Genomic DNA, 13,360 nt, shown 5'->3' with positions numbered 1-13,360 from the left:
TGATGTTTTTTAATTTTTATTTGGTGTGCGTTGGAAGAGGGGTAGTCTTATATGGCGAGTATAGCCCAAACCCTATAATTTAACAGGAAATGTAGGGGGTCGTCTTATACGCTGTTGTCTTATACGCCAGAAAATATGGTAGTTCTCTCACAGAATCACGACAGGAAGAAAAATCAGCTAGTGATTACAAAACATTTCTTTTCACTACATATGCATATTGATTTTTTGACATTTCACTGTTTTTATAGTAATTTTATTAAAAATTACAATTTAAAATATTACAAACAGAATAAAAAGAAAAAATAGAAAGTGCAGAAAAGGAAAAAAAAGAAAAATGGGAAAAGGAAAAAATAAGGATATACAATACAGATAGTCCATGCAATTGGCAGCTTAGCAACCGTACAAAGATATGACGAACCACAAAATTGGGACTTACAACTCACTTTCAAAATTCTGCCCTTCCCCATGGTCACGACTGCATTTTTGTCACTTGCAATGCCCTGCAATCATGTGATTGCAATTTGTTTTTGCTTGTAACCAGAGTTTATTTTGGGTTTCCAGCAAATACTGCCCCATAGCAAACAATGGGTTTGCTTTATGACCACATTTGTTTAACAACTGCCACAAAAAGATAGTAAAATCAGGTGCAATCACACCATCCTGATATTTGTACTTTAAACTGCTTTTGCTAAGGATTGAAGGATGCTGTAAAACCTGTCAATCCAAAGGTCCCTAATAACTGAAAAGCAATTAACAATTTCCCAAAGTGATTAGAAAAGAAAGTACACAAATCTAATGCCGTTTTGAATATGCCAAACATGATTTCATCTAAAAGATGGCTATTGTCTCATCTCTAAGAGTTGTAAACTGTCTTGTGGTCTCCCACAAGGAACAACTGTCTGGAGCATCTCAAGTCCTCTTCTTGTTTGGAGAGGAATTATGAAGAATGTTTATTTTCCAGTTCTTTATTCCACTGCAGTTATCTTCAGTTTCCCATTACTTTCCCAGAAATTGACATTCCCGTTAAAAGGCACAATTGACTAGAACTGTATGTCCTGCAAAAAAGGAATACAAGCTGTAAACTATGAAACAATATCATATGCTTAAACATGTATGATAACCACCTACAATTAACATGGACATGTTGATTGGCCATTGTAACCAGACATTTCAGTGTTTTCAAATGAGCAACCAAAAGGTACAGTTAGTGTAACTCCTTTACGAGGAATGCTATGAATAGTTTTTTTTTCTTTTTAACATACAAAAAAAAAGTGATAGATGCATTTCAAACTTTAAGTGATGTGACGTGGTCTGTCACCTATCACCTCCTTATCAATAATCTATCACCCTTTTTTCAGTGTATATGTATGTATTATCTATTCATATATCTTTTTATAATATAAAATATCTTTTCTCTGTTGTTTACCCACAGGTGTCTGCAGGTTGTGGTCCTGTAGATGGCAGTCCCAACAGTGCTAACCAAAGCTCAGCAAGTTTGTGTGTGTTTTACGTGCAAGACACAGGGGGGGAAATGGAGCTTTGATTCCACCATGGTTATGACCTTGATTTTTTTTTAACCATGCTCTGTGCACTTATCTCTATTATGCATCTTATCTCTCTTTCCTTCCATCCACCCCATCCACTTATCACCTATTTACCATCTTACCTTTCATCTATCTCTTCTTATCATTTTGTCTGTATCTATCCATCTATATTCATTTCTCGGCTATTAGGTACGTAGCATTTCACCTACTATATATTTACCATCTCTCTCTCTCTTTCATCTGTCTACCAGCTCCCTATAGATCCTCACCCCCACCCCCCAATTTATCTTCCAATGCGGCGCTCCTTGCAAACGTGCGAGGCTCAGCAGATCTGTACGTTCTGCAGCTGAGCGGGTTCCCTTTCCGGAATGGATGGATTCCTCGTTGATTTGGCGCCCCCGGTGGAAAAGAAGGGGCGGTGCAGCGGCTCAGCCGCGATGTCAATGAGACGCCTTTTAAAGTACTGTACAAGCAAGAATTCAAACGTGAGACGCTGCGGCGCGCGTGCATGTCTCCGACAGTCTTTGTGGGTGGGTGGCGCTGGGTGGATTTCCAAGGCCCAGCCGGTGCCAGACAAAATAATAAGGGTTTGTTTGGGGTAAGGAAGGGCTGTTCGGGGGGGAATGGGGTGGGGAAGCGGGGGGGAGGTCTGAGGTTTCTCGTCTAATAAAGGAACTAGAGGAATCATTCGCAACATTCAATATACGCTCTCGAAATAAAAGCATCGTTTTAAAAAGAAAAAAAGTTCGGCTTCGGGTAATTAAGGAGACTAGACTGCAAGACCCTGGAGAGCGGAGTGGCTGTTGCTTTTCTCTGGGCAACAGCATAGGGGCGTGCTTTTTATTTTTATTTTTATCTCTCCCCCCCCCCGTGTTGTTAAAACCCGGGCAGCCGCCGTGCCTTAGGAAAGTGGCGGCAACCAGGACGGAACTCCTTATAAAGGCTTGGAAATTGGAGGGAATACGCGTGTGCCGTGTCCGTAGCAACCTCAAAAAAAAAAAGAAAAAAAGAGGGGTGGGCTGCTGTTTAGGAAAAGCCCATCCTACTATGGTGCGGAATTTTTCGCTCCTCCAACTATAAATCATAACAGCGCTTCTGGATTACGAGAGAACCGAGTAGAGTTGGGTGTGTTCCTTGCTTTTTTTTAATTTTTAAATCGCGGGAAGCTTTTTTTATTTTATTTTATTAACCCTTCGTGGAGACTTCGCTTCTCGGAAGCGTGACCAGGCACGAGTTTCTTCACGGCTGCCTCGTTCTGTTTTAACGCTGCGTCCAAAACTGCATTTCTGAGGCAAAAGTCGGGCGGGTCTTGGGCGCCAAATTACTGCAGATTTGCGAGCTGAGGGAGGCTGATGATAAATGGCGCAGCTTTTTGCATTGGGCAGGGGAGCTTATTATTACTGTTTTTATTACTGTTTGGCAGCGGGGCTTTACCGCCTCAGAAAGAAGGGGAAAGCCCTCTCCTGCCTGCCGATCATGGCGGCTGCCTTGCGCCCCCGCCCCGCGTCTCCCCCGAATTCCCGCTTCCGACGCAGCGCTTAAGCTCTGCCGAGAATGACCTTCCCCACCGCCGCCAGGTTAGCGACGACGCGCGAGCCAGGCGCGCCCAGGAATTCCCGCCCTGCGCTCGTAAAAGCCCCTCCACCCTAGTTTCACTGATGCATACCCAAATCCCCTTTCCCGGGATTGGCTGAAGCCAGGCCTTCATTTTGAAAGAGCCGCCCCTCTCATTGGCTCCGACGCATGTAAATGAAAGAAACCTTTCCCTTCTGTTGTTTTTTTTACCTCGCGGCTTGGGCGCGCTCCCCCTCCTTTCCCCCCCCCTCGCCGCATCATTTTGTGATGAGAATTTTTCAGACAGTAACTCGCCGCGTCTCTTTACTATAAGCAAATAGTTCCTCGCTCCCCACCCTCCGTATTTACAACGGGGCGAGGTTCCGCAGTCCCCTCTTTCAGCTTGAGAGAGAGAGGGCGGAGTCTTTTCGGACCTATTCGAAGCGGTGGGAGGGAGGGAGGGAGGGAGAGAAAGACGCGTCCCCCCGCCGATTCCCTCCGGCGGAGGGATACGGACTTGGGAGAACCGTCTCTGTTTCTTTTTCTTTTTTTCCCCCCTCCCCCTTCCCCCACCAAAATATTGAGAGTTAAGAGGCGGCTGCTGCGTGCGACGGAGATCAGAAAGAGAGAGGCGCCAGTGGGAGGCTGAGCTGCCGTTCCCGCTACCGCCGCCGCTCTACAACGACCGCCTCACTGCGGCGCTCCATCCCGGCTTGGATTTTATCGATTTTCCTCGTATCGCTCGCGTGGGTTTCTTGGCGCGACACGAGCGAAGACGCCTGCTGAAAAAAAAAGACGCGAAGCCCCGTCCGTCGCTTTGCTTGCCTATCTTATTTTTTTTTTCCTCCTTCAAATAAAAAGATCGGCGTGTGGATTTCTCTTCCATCCTTTCCCGTTTTCCTGGGATTCTTCTGCTGGACTTCGCGGACTTGCAAGTTTTCGTTTTGATTCGAAAGAGAGACGGGGACGCCGAGCAGCAGCGGCGGCTTGCGAGCGAGGCTTTTTTTCCCCCCTCCTTCCCGGTTTGGGGAAGGAGCTGCGTTGCCGGCTGTATTGAGTTGCGTTCATCAGCAAGAAACACCCCCCCCCACCCCCGTCTTCCCCTTGGTTGACTGAAGAAGCCTTTGCGTGGTGATTGTGGGTGGTTGTTGTTTTTTTTCTCCCCTTTTTTCCCCCCCACCCCCGTGGTCTCTCGCTTGGGAAGATGCTACTCTCCAAATTTGGGTCCCTGGCTCATCTTTGCAACCCAACCAGCATGGATCACTTGCCGGTGAAGATCCTCCAGCCAGGTAAACAATTTCAAGAGTTGCCGTTCCCCTCCCCGCCTCTCTCTTGCGAGGGGGGGGGGGGACGGCCGTGTGCCTTGCGTGGTGTGTGTCTTGTGTGTGATGTGCGTGACGAGGTTTCCTCTCCCTTCCCGCGTCAGCCGCGGAAGAGGAGCAGTGGATCCGGAGCGATCGACTCGGGTCATTCATTCATTCATTTTCTTTCTAAAATCTCTGCAGTTGTTAAAAGCCCCCAAAGTTGTTTTTTTTTTGGCGGGGGGGGGAGGTTGTTAGAAGAGGAGAGATCTGGCTTGGTTTCCCCTGTCATCCTAACCGGGAGTAAGGGCGATGGGAGAGGAGTCTGGCAGGCAAATATTTTGTACCGAGGGATGAAGGAAAAAGAATTGGGAAAGACGGGTTTTGCCAGGATCCTGGCAAATCTGACTCACAAAACCCCGGACGACCACGAGAGGGAGGCAGAAAGTTAGTCGTTTCTGGCGGGTCACCCCAATTTTTACAGCCCCCATCCATTAATTCCCAAATCTGGGCTTGGCCGCACTTTGAATTGGGTTGAATGTTGCTGGTGGCTTTAAAAAAAGAAACGCTGTAGGGAAGGTGGGGGTAAGATGCCCCTTTCCTCCCCGCTTAGGTCGAGAATGCTTTCTGTCTAGGCTGCTATTGGATCTCCTGGACTTGGACTTTCCCTCTTTTTCACCCCTCGCTTTCTCTTTTCTTTCCCTCTAGTGAAAGTGGAAAAGGAGCCATTCGAAAAAATCTATCAAGTGGGCTCCGTCTTGGGCAGTGGAGGATTTGGCACCGTCTACGCTGGGAACAGGATTGCAGATGGCTTGCCGGTAAGAGGAGGCTCTTGAGCAACCCCCTCCCTTCTCCTCCCCCAACCACGAGGCTTGGGGTTGCTACCACCCACCCCTGTTTGCGTGGCTGGAAATTCCAGCTGTGGAATCCTGATCCAGAAATTCTGGGCAGTTCTCTGATGCCAAGCAACAGGCATACGGCTTGGTTTCCCCCCCCCCCGCTCCATTCCCCCCTATCCCTCAATTCAGTTCGAAGACTGGTTTCCTTAACCTCTGTTTTCTCCCTGCTTCCAGGTGGCTGTAAAGCATGTCGTGAAGGAGCGTGTAACCGAGTGGGGCACAATTGTAAGTATCCAATGACGGACCCCAAAATGTGTGTGTGTGTGTGCCTGCCTGCCTGCCTGCACCTTGCAGTAGTTTCCTACTGGTTTTCTCTCCTGTATTAATAACAGAAGGCTGATGATTGTTTCCATGGATTCCCCTTTCCACCCCTCATGGGGCTGCCTCTCCATTCTCTGTTATTGTTTACATTGAGGTGGGGGGGATTTTGGCAGGGTTTCTTCTCTTCCCCCTCTGCCCTCCCCTTTTGACTGCGGCAGCAGAGACACCCAGTGGAATAGCTGCAGCCTTCCCCATCGGTCTAGCTGCTTAGCCCTCCCCCTTCCCGTCCTCCGCCTGGCTGCTGGAATTTCCATTTTGAGAAAAGAAGTGTATGATTTGTTTTCCGACAGCCAAGGAAGGGGATTTTCCCTCCTCCTCCTCCTCCCTTCCCCGATATTCCAAATAATTCATAATGTCTTCCTTTGCTCTTTCTCCCTTGTGTTTCCCTCCCTCCCTCCCCTTCCTCCTTGTAGGGTGGAGTAATGGTGCCCTTGGAAATAGTCCTGTTGAAGAAAGTGGGTTCGGGCTTCCGGGGTGTAATTAAGCTACTCGACTGGTACGAGAGGCCTGATGGCTACCTGATCATCATGGAACGACCAGACCTGGTGAAGGATCTCTTTGACTTCATTACGGAGAAGGGGGCGCTGGATGAGGACACCGCACGGGGCTTCTTCCGTCAAGTCCTGGAAGCAGTGCGCCACTGCTACAGTTGCGGGGTAGTACACAGAGACATCAAGGACGAGAATCTTCTAGTGGATCTTAGGACAGGAGAACTGAAGCTGATCGATTTTGGGTCTGGAGCTATCCTCAAGGACACGGTCTACACTGACTTTGATGGTACGCGCCCCTCCCAACCCGCAGCCAGTCCCTGTGTGTGTGTGGATGGGTGGGTGGATGGATGAGTGTTTAATTGGGAAAGCATCCCGACACAACCCCCTCATTCTTAATCACATTCTTACCACCTACGACTGACAAAATGTATTTTTGCTGCTGCAGTCAGTAGCAGGTTGATAATTAAATCCTTTCCAATGGAGGCAGCTGGAAAGCGGGGAGGGGGGGGTTGTCAAGTGGTTTAGGAAAGGAGCAATTCCAGGCAGTGACGCAGCAGTTTATATTTTCCCTGCCTTCAAAAATAATAATAATAAAGGCATTTTCCTAGAGGGCGATGTGTTTACAGTTGAGTCAAGCTTGTATGTTTCCATCTGTACTTTTGTTGGTGCTTTCCCCCCCAAACTGCTCTCCCTCTCCCTCTCCCTCTCTCTCTCTCTCTCTCTCTCTCACACACACACACATACAAATACCTGGTTTTCTTCTTTCCCGACTCATTCTCCTATGATGTTTTATAAATCCCGCATTGCAGATTGAGAGACCAGGTGGGTTAAACCGAAGGAGTTTTTCCTTCCCATTCAAAAAACTTACACAGTGAAACATAGGTTCTCTCCATTTGTTGTAAGAAATATATTACCTCTGGTTTTTTCCCCCCCTGAGAATGGCAAGATTTTCTTTCTTTCAAGGTGAAGGTGATCCAAGTAAAGGAGGCACCGTTTTCACCTCCCTTCCCTAGTCAGCTGCAGCATTTAACATCTGTTTGTTGTGAAACGAGAGGCTCCTGGCCATGTGACCTTCGGCATCACAAATTCCAGTTTTCATTTGGTATCCAAGTAACCACTCGGTGCAGAGGGAGGGCAGTTGCTAACTGCCTTCTTAACGCGCGAGGCAGATTTCACTCTTCTTTTAAAAGGTTATTCTGATTTTCTCTTCTCTTTTTATTAAAAAAAAGGGAGTGGCATACTTTTGGAAGTAGCCAAAAACTGATTTAGGAACCAAGGCTGGAGTTTCACCTCTTTTTTTTTCCTTTCCTGCCTGTCTCTTTTCATCCCCTCTTCCTTTGTCCTTTTGTGTCTATTTTTGGTACGGTGCTGCAGACGCCACGTGGTCAAGGAAAGGGAGCTTTATGTTAGTAAACAGTCAGCTGATGGGTAGCTTGTGCTGCTCATCACCACAAAATAGAAAGACCCGAGGGCCGAGATTAAAACATGATATAATCCAAGAGGTGATGTAAGGTCCAGAATTCTCCCTTATATATGTTTGTGTGCTGTGAGGAGGGTTTTTTTTTAAAATGGGATTTGTGAAATGGCAACACATAAAATATGCTCTCAAGTGGAAGTTAAACTTGGCTAACAGGGCAAGGGGTCTTGTATTCCCCCCCCCTCCACAGGAACACGAGTGTACAGCCCTCCAGAATGGATTCGCTATCACAGATACCATGGGCGATCGGCTACTGTATGGTCACTGGGTGTTCTGCTCTACGACATGGTCTGTGGAGACATCCCTTTTGAACAAGATGAAGAGATCTTGAGAGGACGCTTGTATTTCAGGAGACGAATTTCCCTGGGTGAGCTGAGATTTACAGATCTCCACAGCCCTGTTTCTCTGCCCACCGAATGGATTGTTTTGGTCGCTGACCTGCTTTCTCTCTTTGTCTTTCAGAATGCCAACAATTGATCAAGTGGTGCCTTTCTCTGAGGCCTTCGGATAGACCAACCCTTGAGCAAATTTTTGACCACCCGTGGTTACACAAATCTGAAGTTGTGAAGTCAGAAGATTGTGACATAAGGTTACGGACCATTGGCACGGACGTGTCTCGCACAAGTTCAAGCAACGAGAGCCTGTGAAACACTTGAGGACCTTGTAAAGGGAGGGGAGCCACAAGCAGAAAAAAGAGAGTGGGGGAGAAAAGGCCAGAGTGCTGTTGCTGCTGCTGCCAATATGTAGAAGGGGCTGGGGGTGGGTGGGGGAATGCATTAATTATTCTGTACTTTGAATCTTTGTCTGAGGGAATTGATATTTTTTTTTAATTTTCCCCTTTTCGCTGGTTTCTGCTTCAGAATGAAATTTCCTTTGGAAACGCTAATATATGGGAGTTGGCAGGCCAGTACTTAACCCAAAAGGCTGACCTTAATGTTATTTTTTATTATGATGATTAAGAAAAGCAGTGACCTCTTTAAATAACACGGTAAACCTTTTTGCTCTCATAGAGCCTGGACTAAATTTTATTTGCTTTTTGGAGTGCCTTTTTGAAAGCTGCTTCAGTGGGACTTTCTTTTTTGAGCTGTGTGTGTCCAAAGAAGATCCAGTACATGATAGATCCTGCCTTCCCTTCTCCATTCCAGGTGCTGGGGAAGCAGCTCCCTATGATGCACTAGAAAACATGTTCAGTGACTGAATGAAGTAGTCCCATCAACTGATGATGGAATACTTGAACATAGACATTTCACCCTGTTCTTTCCCAGTCTTTCTCCCCGCCCTCACCCCCCCCCCCCCGCAGACTCTCCAGCAAGACAACCTCTGCTGATCCACACAATATTTCCATAGCCCTGCACAGGTTATCAACTCTTTATCAGGAACATTTACCCATATTTCATTTCATCTCTACCACTGGGCACAGGAAAAAAGGCCCGTTCTCAGTTCCCCCCAACCTCCAAGTCTTAAAAAAAAAAGTATGAATGGGCATGTTAAATGCACAATCAATGCAATATTCAAGGACTGTGTGCGTGTGGGTTTTGTTTTCTTTTCCCATTACCTGTATAATGTGTTTATGTAAATTTTTCCCCTGTACTATACAAGTTTTATTTATTGTCTGGAGTTTAGAAAACCTCTCACAGACTCAGCTGTGGCTATTTATTTTAGCTAATTTATTTGTTTAGAATTATGCAACACTGCTTTTATCTCTTTTCTGTTGTGGAGATTTCTCTGGGATCAGTCGACAAATTATTTTTGCATTCCTGTCTTTTCCTCTTTTGGGGGTAGGGGTGGGTTGTTGACAAAGAAATATATAAAGCCTGACCATACCTGGTTTTTTTCCCTTCATTTTTGGTTGGAAGATAGAAAAAATGTTGTACAAAGTAATTTAAGGGAATTAGAATGACTTTAAAAGTTAGTATGCCTTTTTTGTCTGGTATTATTGACATACCAGAACTGTAAAGTAATGCTGTTTTGAAGGGTTTTAAATTATTGACATTGTACAGTCTTTGTGCATTGGCTCTGGAAGGAAGAGTGGCAGAGTCATAAACCTTAATTTATTTTAATAGATGTGTGTTCTGTGATCTGGTTGCACTTAAGCAGCTTGGATTTGGATTTTTTTTCCTTCTGTTTAACAGTGTGAAATGTATGGAGATCATATTTTTTATACAGGTATTTCAATTAAACTTTTTTGTAGATAACTTTTTAAGTGGCATGATGTGTTCATTTGAGTTCAACAGTAGCATCTTGGAGGAAGCACATTGGCACATTTGTATAGATCAACACAGAAGTTAAGTTCCACAAATGTCAGTAGAGATTTGGGTAGAGGACTGCAATCTTCACGCATCATCCACAGATAGAAATGATCCTCAGTAATCAGGATTGGCTAGCACAGAAATTCCCTCATCTTTGGAGCTGGTGAATACATTTAAAAGTTTTCACAGAATATCACAGATACTCTTGACAAAGAGGTTGCCATAGTGAATGTGACAAATGCGAAGTATAGCCACATAACCCCTCTAGCTCCCAATACACTCTGCCTTTTCTGGGTAGGTGCTCCCATTTTCAAACAATGTACTGAAATGTAGAGACACCTATCAGTTTGCCTTCCAAAGTTTCTTGAGGTCAGAGATATTTTGAAAACTACAGTTTCCCCCTTTTTTTAAATTCTATTTATATCCCGCCCTTCTCCGAAGACTCAGGGCGGCTTACAAGCTTAGCAATAGCCTTCATTCTATGTATATGCCTGCTTATTAGGGCTTTCACACACACCCCAAGCGGCATTATTACAAAGTCAGCTTAATTGCCCCCAACAATCTGGGTCCTCATTTTACCTACCTCGGAAGGATGGAAGGCTGAGTCAACCTTGAGCCTGGTGGGATGCGAACCTGCAATAATTGCAGGCAGCTGGTGTTACTTAAGGAGGCATTAGCCCACTGCTCCACCAAGGCTCTTTTGGCTGCTACATTGCTTTCCAAAGTTCAAGAGACCTATTTTTCAGATTAAAAACCTTAATGTGTGCCATGGACCTCGTGGCTAGGACTCCCAATGGGCGAGTCAAGTCATGATGGTCACAATTGGAAAATTGAAACCACTACCACCAATATTTTTGCATGTGTCATGTACAAAAGGGTTTTAGACATGCAGTTGTGGCTGCCATCTTGCCTTTTCACAATCTCCTTCCAGATGGGCCCCTCTGCCAGTGGTGGGTGGTAAAGGAGGTATAAGACTGAACTCCATTGTTGCCTAGATTAGAGACATGGAATAAAATATAGACTCATGCTGACAGCTGCAGGTTATCCATTTCATTCATCCATAGCTTGTATCCATTTATTATTTTCTCATTCGTTCTCTAAGGTGAATAGATTTGGGCAACTTACAAAGTAGTTCCTGTACTCCTAATACACATGCATTGTATGCCATAAAAAGGAGTGGAGCTTTTATTGACCAATCGTGCCTGCCATTTTGATGCTGCTGACCCATCCAGTATGAAACTCCTGCGAATATCACATCTGTATTTCCAAATACTCGTTTTGGATGTTCTTAAAAGCCTTTCTCATTCTGTAGCTTCCAGGTGCATTGAATGATGATGAGGCACCAGGCTGGGGAATGCTCCAGAGGCAAAACTATACATGATAGACCTGTTTTAAGACAGGACTGTCATATTTTCATTAGATATGTTTGCATAACATGCTAAGCCAGAAAGTCGGGCGAGCACACAGGTGCCTTAATTTTATCCTCTATGACATGCAGCTCTTTAATCCACAACTTAGGTTTACCAGGTTGTCCTATCCCCAAAATCTTCCATAGTAGAATTACACACTTGAGAACATGAAACCTACAGCAAACCAAAGTTCCATCTCAAACTTCACATATAATTGTAAGTTAAAAGCTGTTTAAAGTCTTGGGGGAGATAAGACAATGTGCTCATTAGCAGACTTTCCAATTTTCTGTTCTCATTCATTCATTTATCTGCCAGAAGGTTGTTGGGTTGTTGTTCTTTTGCCAATCTGATCTGTCTAAACAATATACACATGCAAGGTAGATGTTTGGATTCTTCCCAACAGCAGTGGCCTCATATAACAAGGTTGGGTTTAAGCATCTTCTCCCAACAGACTAGCTTTCATATGCAACAAATTTCCTCACTTGAAAGAAAATCCAGATGAGGACTGCTAATCTGCATTCTGAAGCAGACGGGTCAGATCTTTCTATTTTTGCCTACTTCAAGTGGCTCTTAAGAGGTGTTCACAACACTGTACTGCATAACCTCCTCTACTGCTGGATACTCTCTTCAGTAGCTACAAAAGAGCCCCTTACTTAATTTAGCATGGCTAATGCATCAGGACCACTGTGGCTTTACAACTCTTGCATACTTTTCTTTTATGAAAATAGAATGACCCAAGAAAATTCTTGTATCGTGGAGCAATTACAGTATAAGGAAAGGAGGCTGGATATAAGAGAAGATTACCCTAAATGTCTGCTTTGTCAACAGTGTTTCAAAATCCAATTGCTATTAAAATGGTAAACCACTAAAAAAAAGGGAAATTTGCTAACTTCTAGCTCAACGGATTTTCAATCTTCCTATTTAAATAATTTCCTTGGACAAAATTATAGGAACAAGAGGTTTGACATGGTTTTCTTTATCTTTTTGTAGTTTCCTCCTTTTAGCTGAACAAGTTTCTTCATTATCCATCTTTCTATCAATCAATCTATCTATCATAAAGACAGGAATGTGGTGCCCTAGGTAAAATTGGGACATAGATGTTCTCTCTTACTCTGCAGCTTGAATCTCACTGGGGCTCTGTTAGAAAGAAAACCAATGTTGTAATGCTTGCATTAAGTTTTTCTAGGCCAGTATTAAATTACACTACAGGTCATTTGGCACAGGCACTGACCTCCATGTGTATCTCCCACTTTTCAAAACATGAGCATCCTTTTAAAATCCATCTTCTTAACCTGAGGAGATCATACAAATAAGTCTTATAGGTAGCATCTGTAGTACTTGGGGATATGCAGTGAAGTTCCTTTGTTCATTTTTTTAAGCAAAGGAATTACCATCTCTTCCATTGGGCCTGTGAGGCTCTTTCTTGGTTGCAGTTTCACTGTGTCATGAAACCTGCCAAATTGGTTTAATTAATTACCTCATAAAATTAACCATTTGTACACAGGAGCAAGCAAAAAAGTGTTAATCTTATCCTTAAAACAGAGATTAGGGTTATTGTGCCTTAAAAGCAAGGATGAATAAACTCAAACCATTAGATTGACTCTGGTCCAGGCATAATTCCAGTCTACTAGGACCGCAAAACATTTCTTTCAACACAGGGATGTCCAGCCTTGGCAACTTTAGGACTTGTGGACTTCAACTCCCAAAATTCCCCAGCCAACCACCTCTGTTCTTCACTGTGTCTCATGGTCTTTGCCCCATTTGATCCATTTATTTTCATGTTTCCTTTGTTTGGCTTTCTACAAATGAACATAAGCAGAATCCAAATAATCTCCTTTCAATATTTTTCTACATTTTGCTATCTTCTCTTACTACTTTGGATGTTCTTCAACTTTCTCCATTTCTTCTTGAGAAATCTCCATTTGCCCTCTAACTTCACAGCATCCAAGTATCATACTTAAATGCCACAAAATACATTGAGGGTGGACACAGTTAAAACTATAATGTTATGTTTGCATTTCTGTTATGCAAATGTATGTTATGACATAATTAATTAAACCAATTTAATGGGTTTCATAGCAACTGCAACCAATTACACACAGGTTTAGGTTTGCT

The 13,360-nt window shown here is 44.3% G+C and overlaps 1 protein-coding gene across 1 annotated transcript; it reads left to right on the top strand.

The window, feature by feature from the left end:
* Positions 1-3,732: 3,732 nt before the first annotated feature.
* PIM3 (Pim-3 proto-oncogene, serine/threonine kinase) lies at positions 3,733-9,776 on the top strand. Its single transcript, XM_081330862.1, has 6 exons — positions 3,733-4,387; positions 5,108-5,217; positions 5,473-5,523; positions 6,033-6,396; positions 7,778-7,954; positions 8,050-9,776. Exons 1-6 carry the CDS (start codon positions 4,303-4,305, stop codon positions 8,232-8,234), a joined length of 972 nt encoding a protein of 323 aa, XP_081186988.1. The 5' UTR covers positions 3,733-4,302; the 3' UTR covers positions 8,235-9,776.
* The last annotated feature ends 3,584 nt before the right edge of the window (positions 9,777-13,360 follow it).

This window comes from Vipera berus (assembly GCF_964194415.1).
Source record: "Vipera berus genome assembly, chromosome: 6".
In the NCBI taxonomy this organism is placed as follows: Eukaryota; Metazoa; Chordata; class Lepidosauria; order Squamata; family Viperidae; genus Vipera; species Vipera berus.
Note: the sequence above shows the minus strand (reverse complement) of the source record. Positions and strands in the feature narration are given on the sequence as shown.

What these genes read in the sequence shown, in the direction of transcription:
- PIM3 (XM_081330862.1), top strand. Translation starts at nt 4,303, where the DNA reads ATGCTACTCTCCAAATTTGGGTCCCTGGCTCATCTTTGCAACCCAACC. An exon ending in TAACCGAGTGGGGCACAATT is followed by an intron (nt 5,524 to 6,032) that starts GTAAGTATCCAA and finishes TCCTCCTTGTAG; the next exon opens with GGTGGAGTAATGGTGCCCTT. An exon ending in CAGGAGACGAATTTCCCTGG is followed by an intron (nt 7,955 to 8,049) that starts GTGAGCTGAGAT and finishes TTTGTCTTTCAG; the next exon opens with AATGCCAACAATTGATCAAG.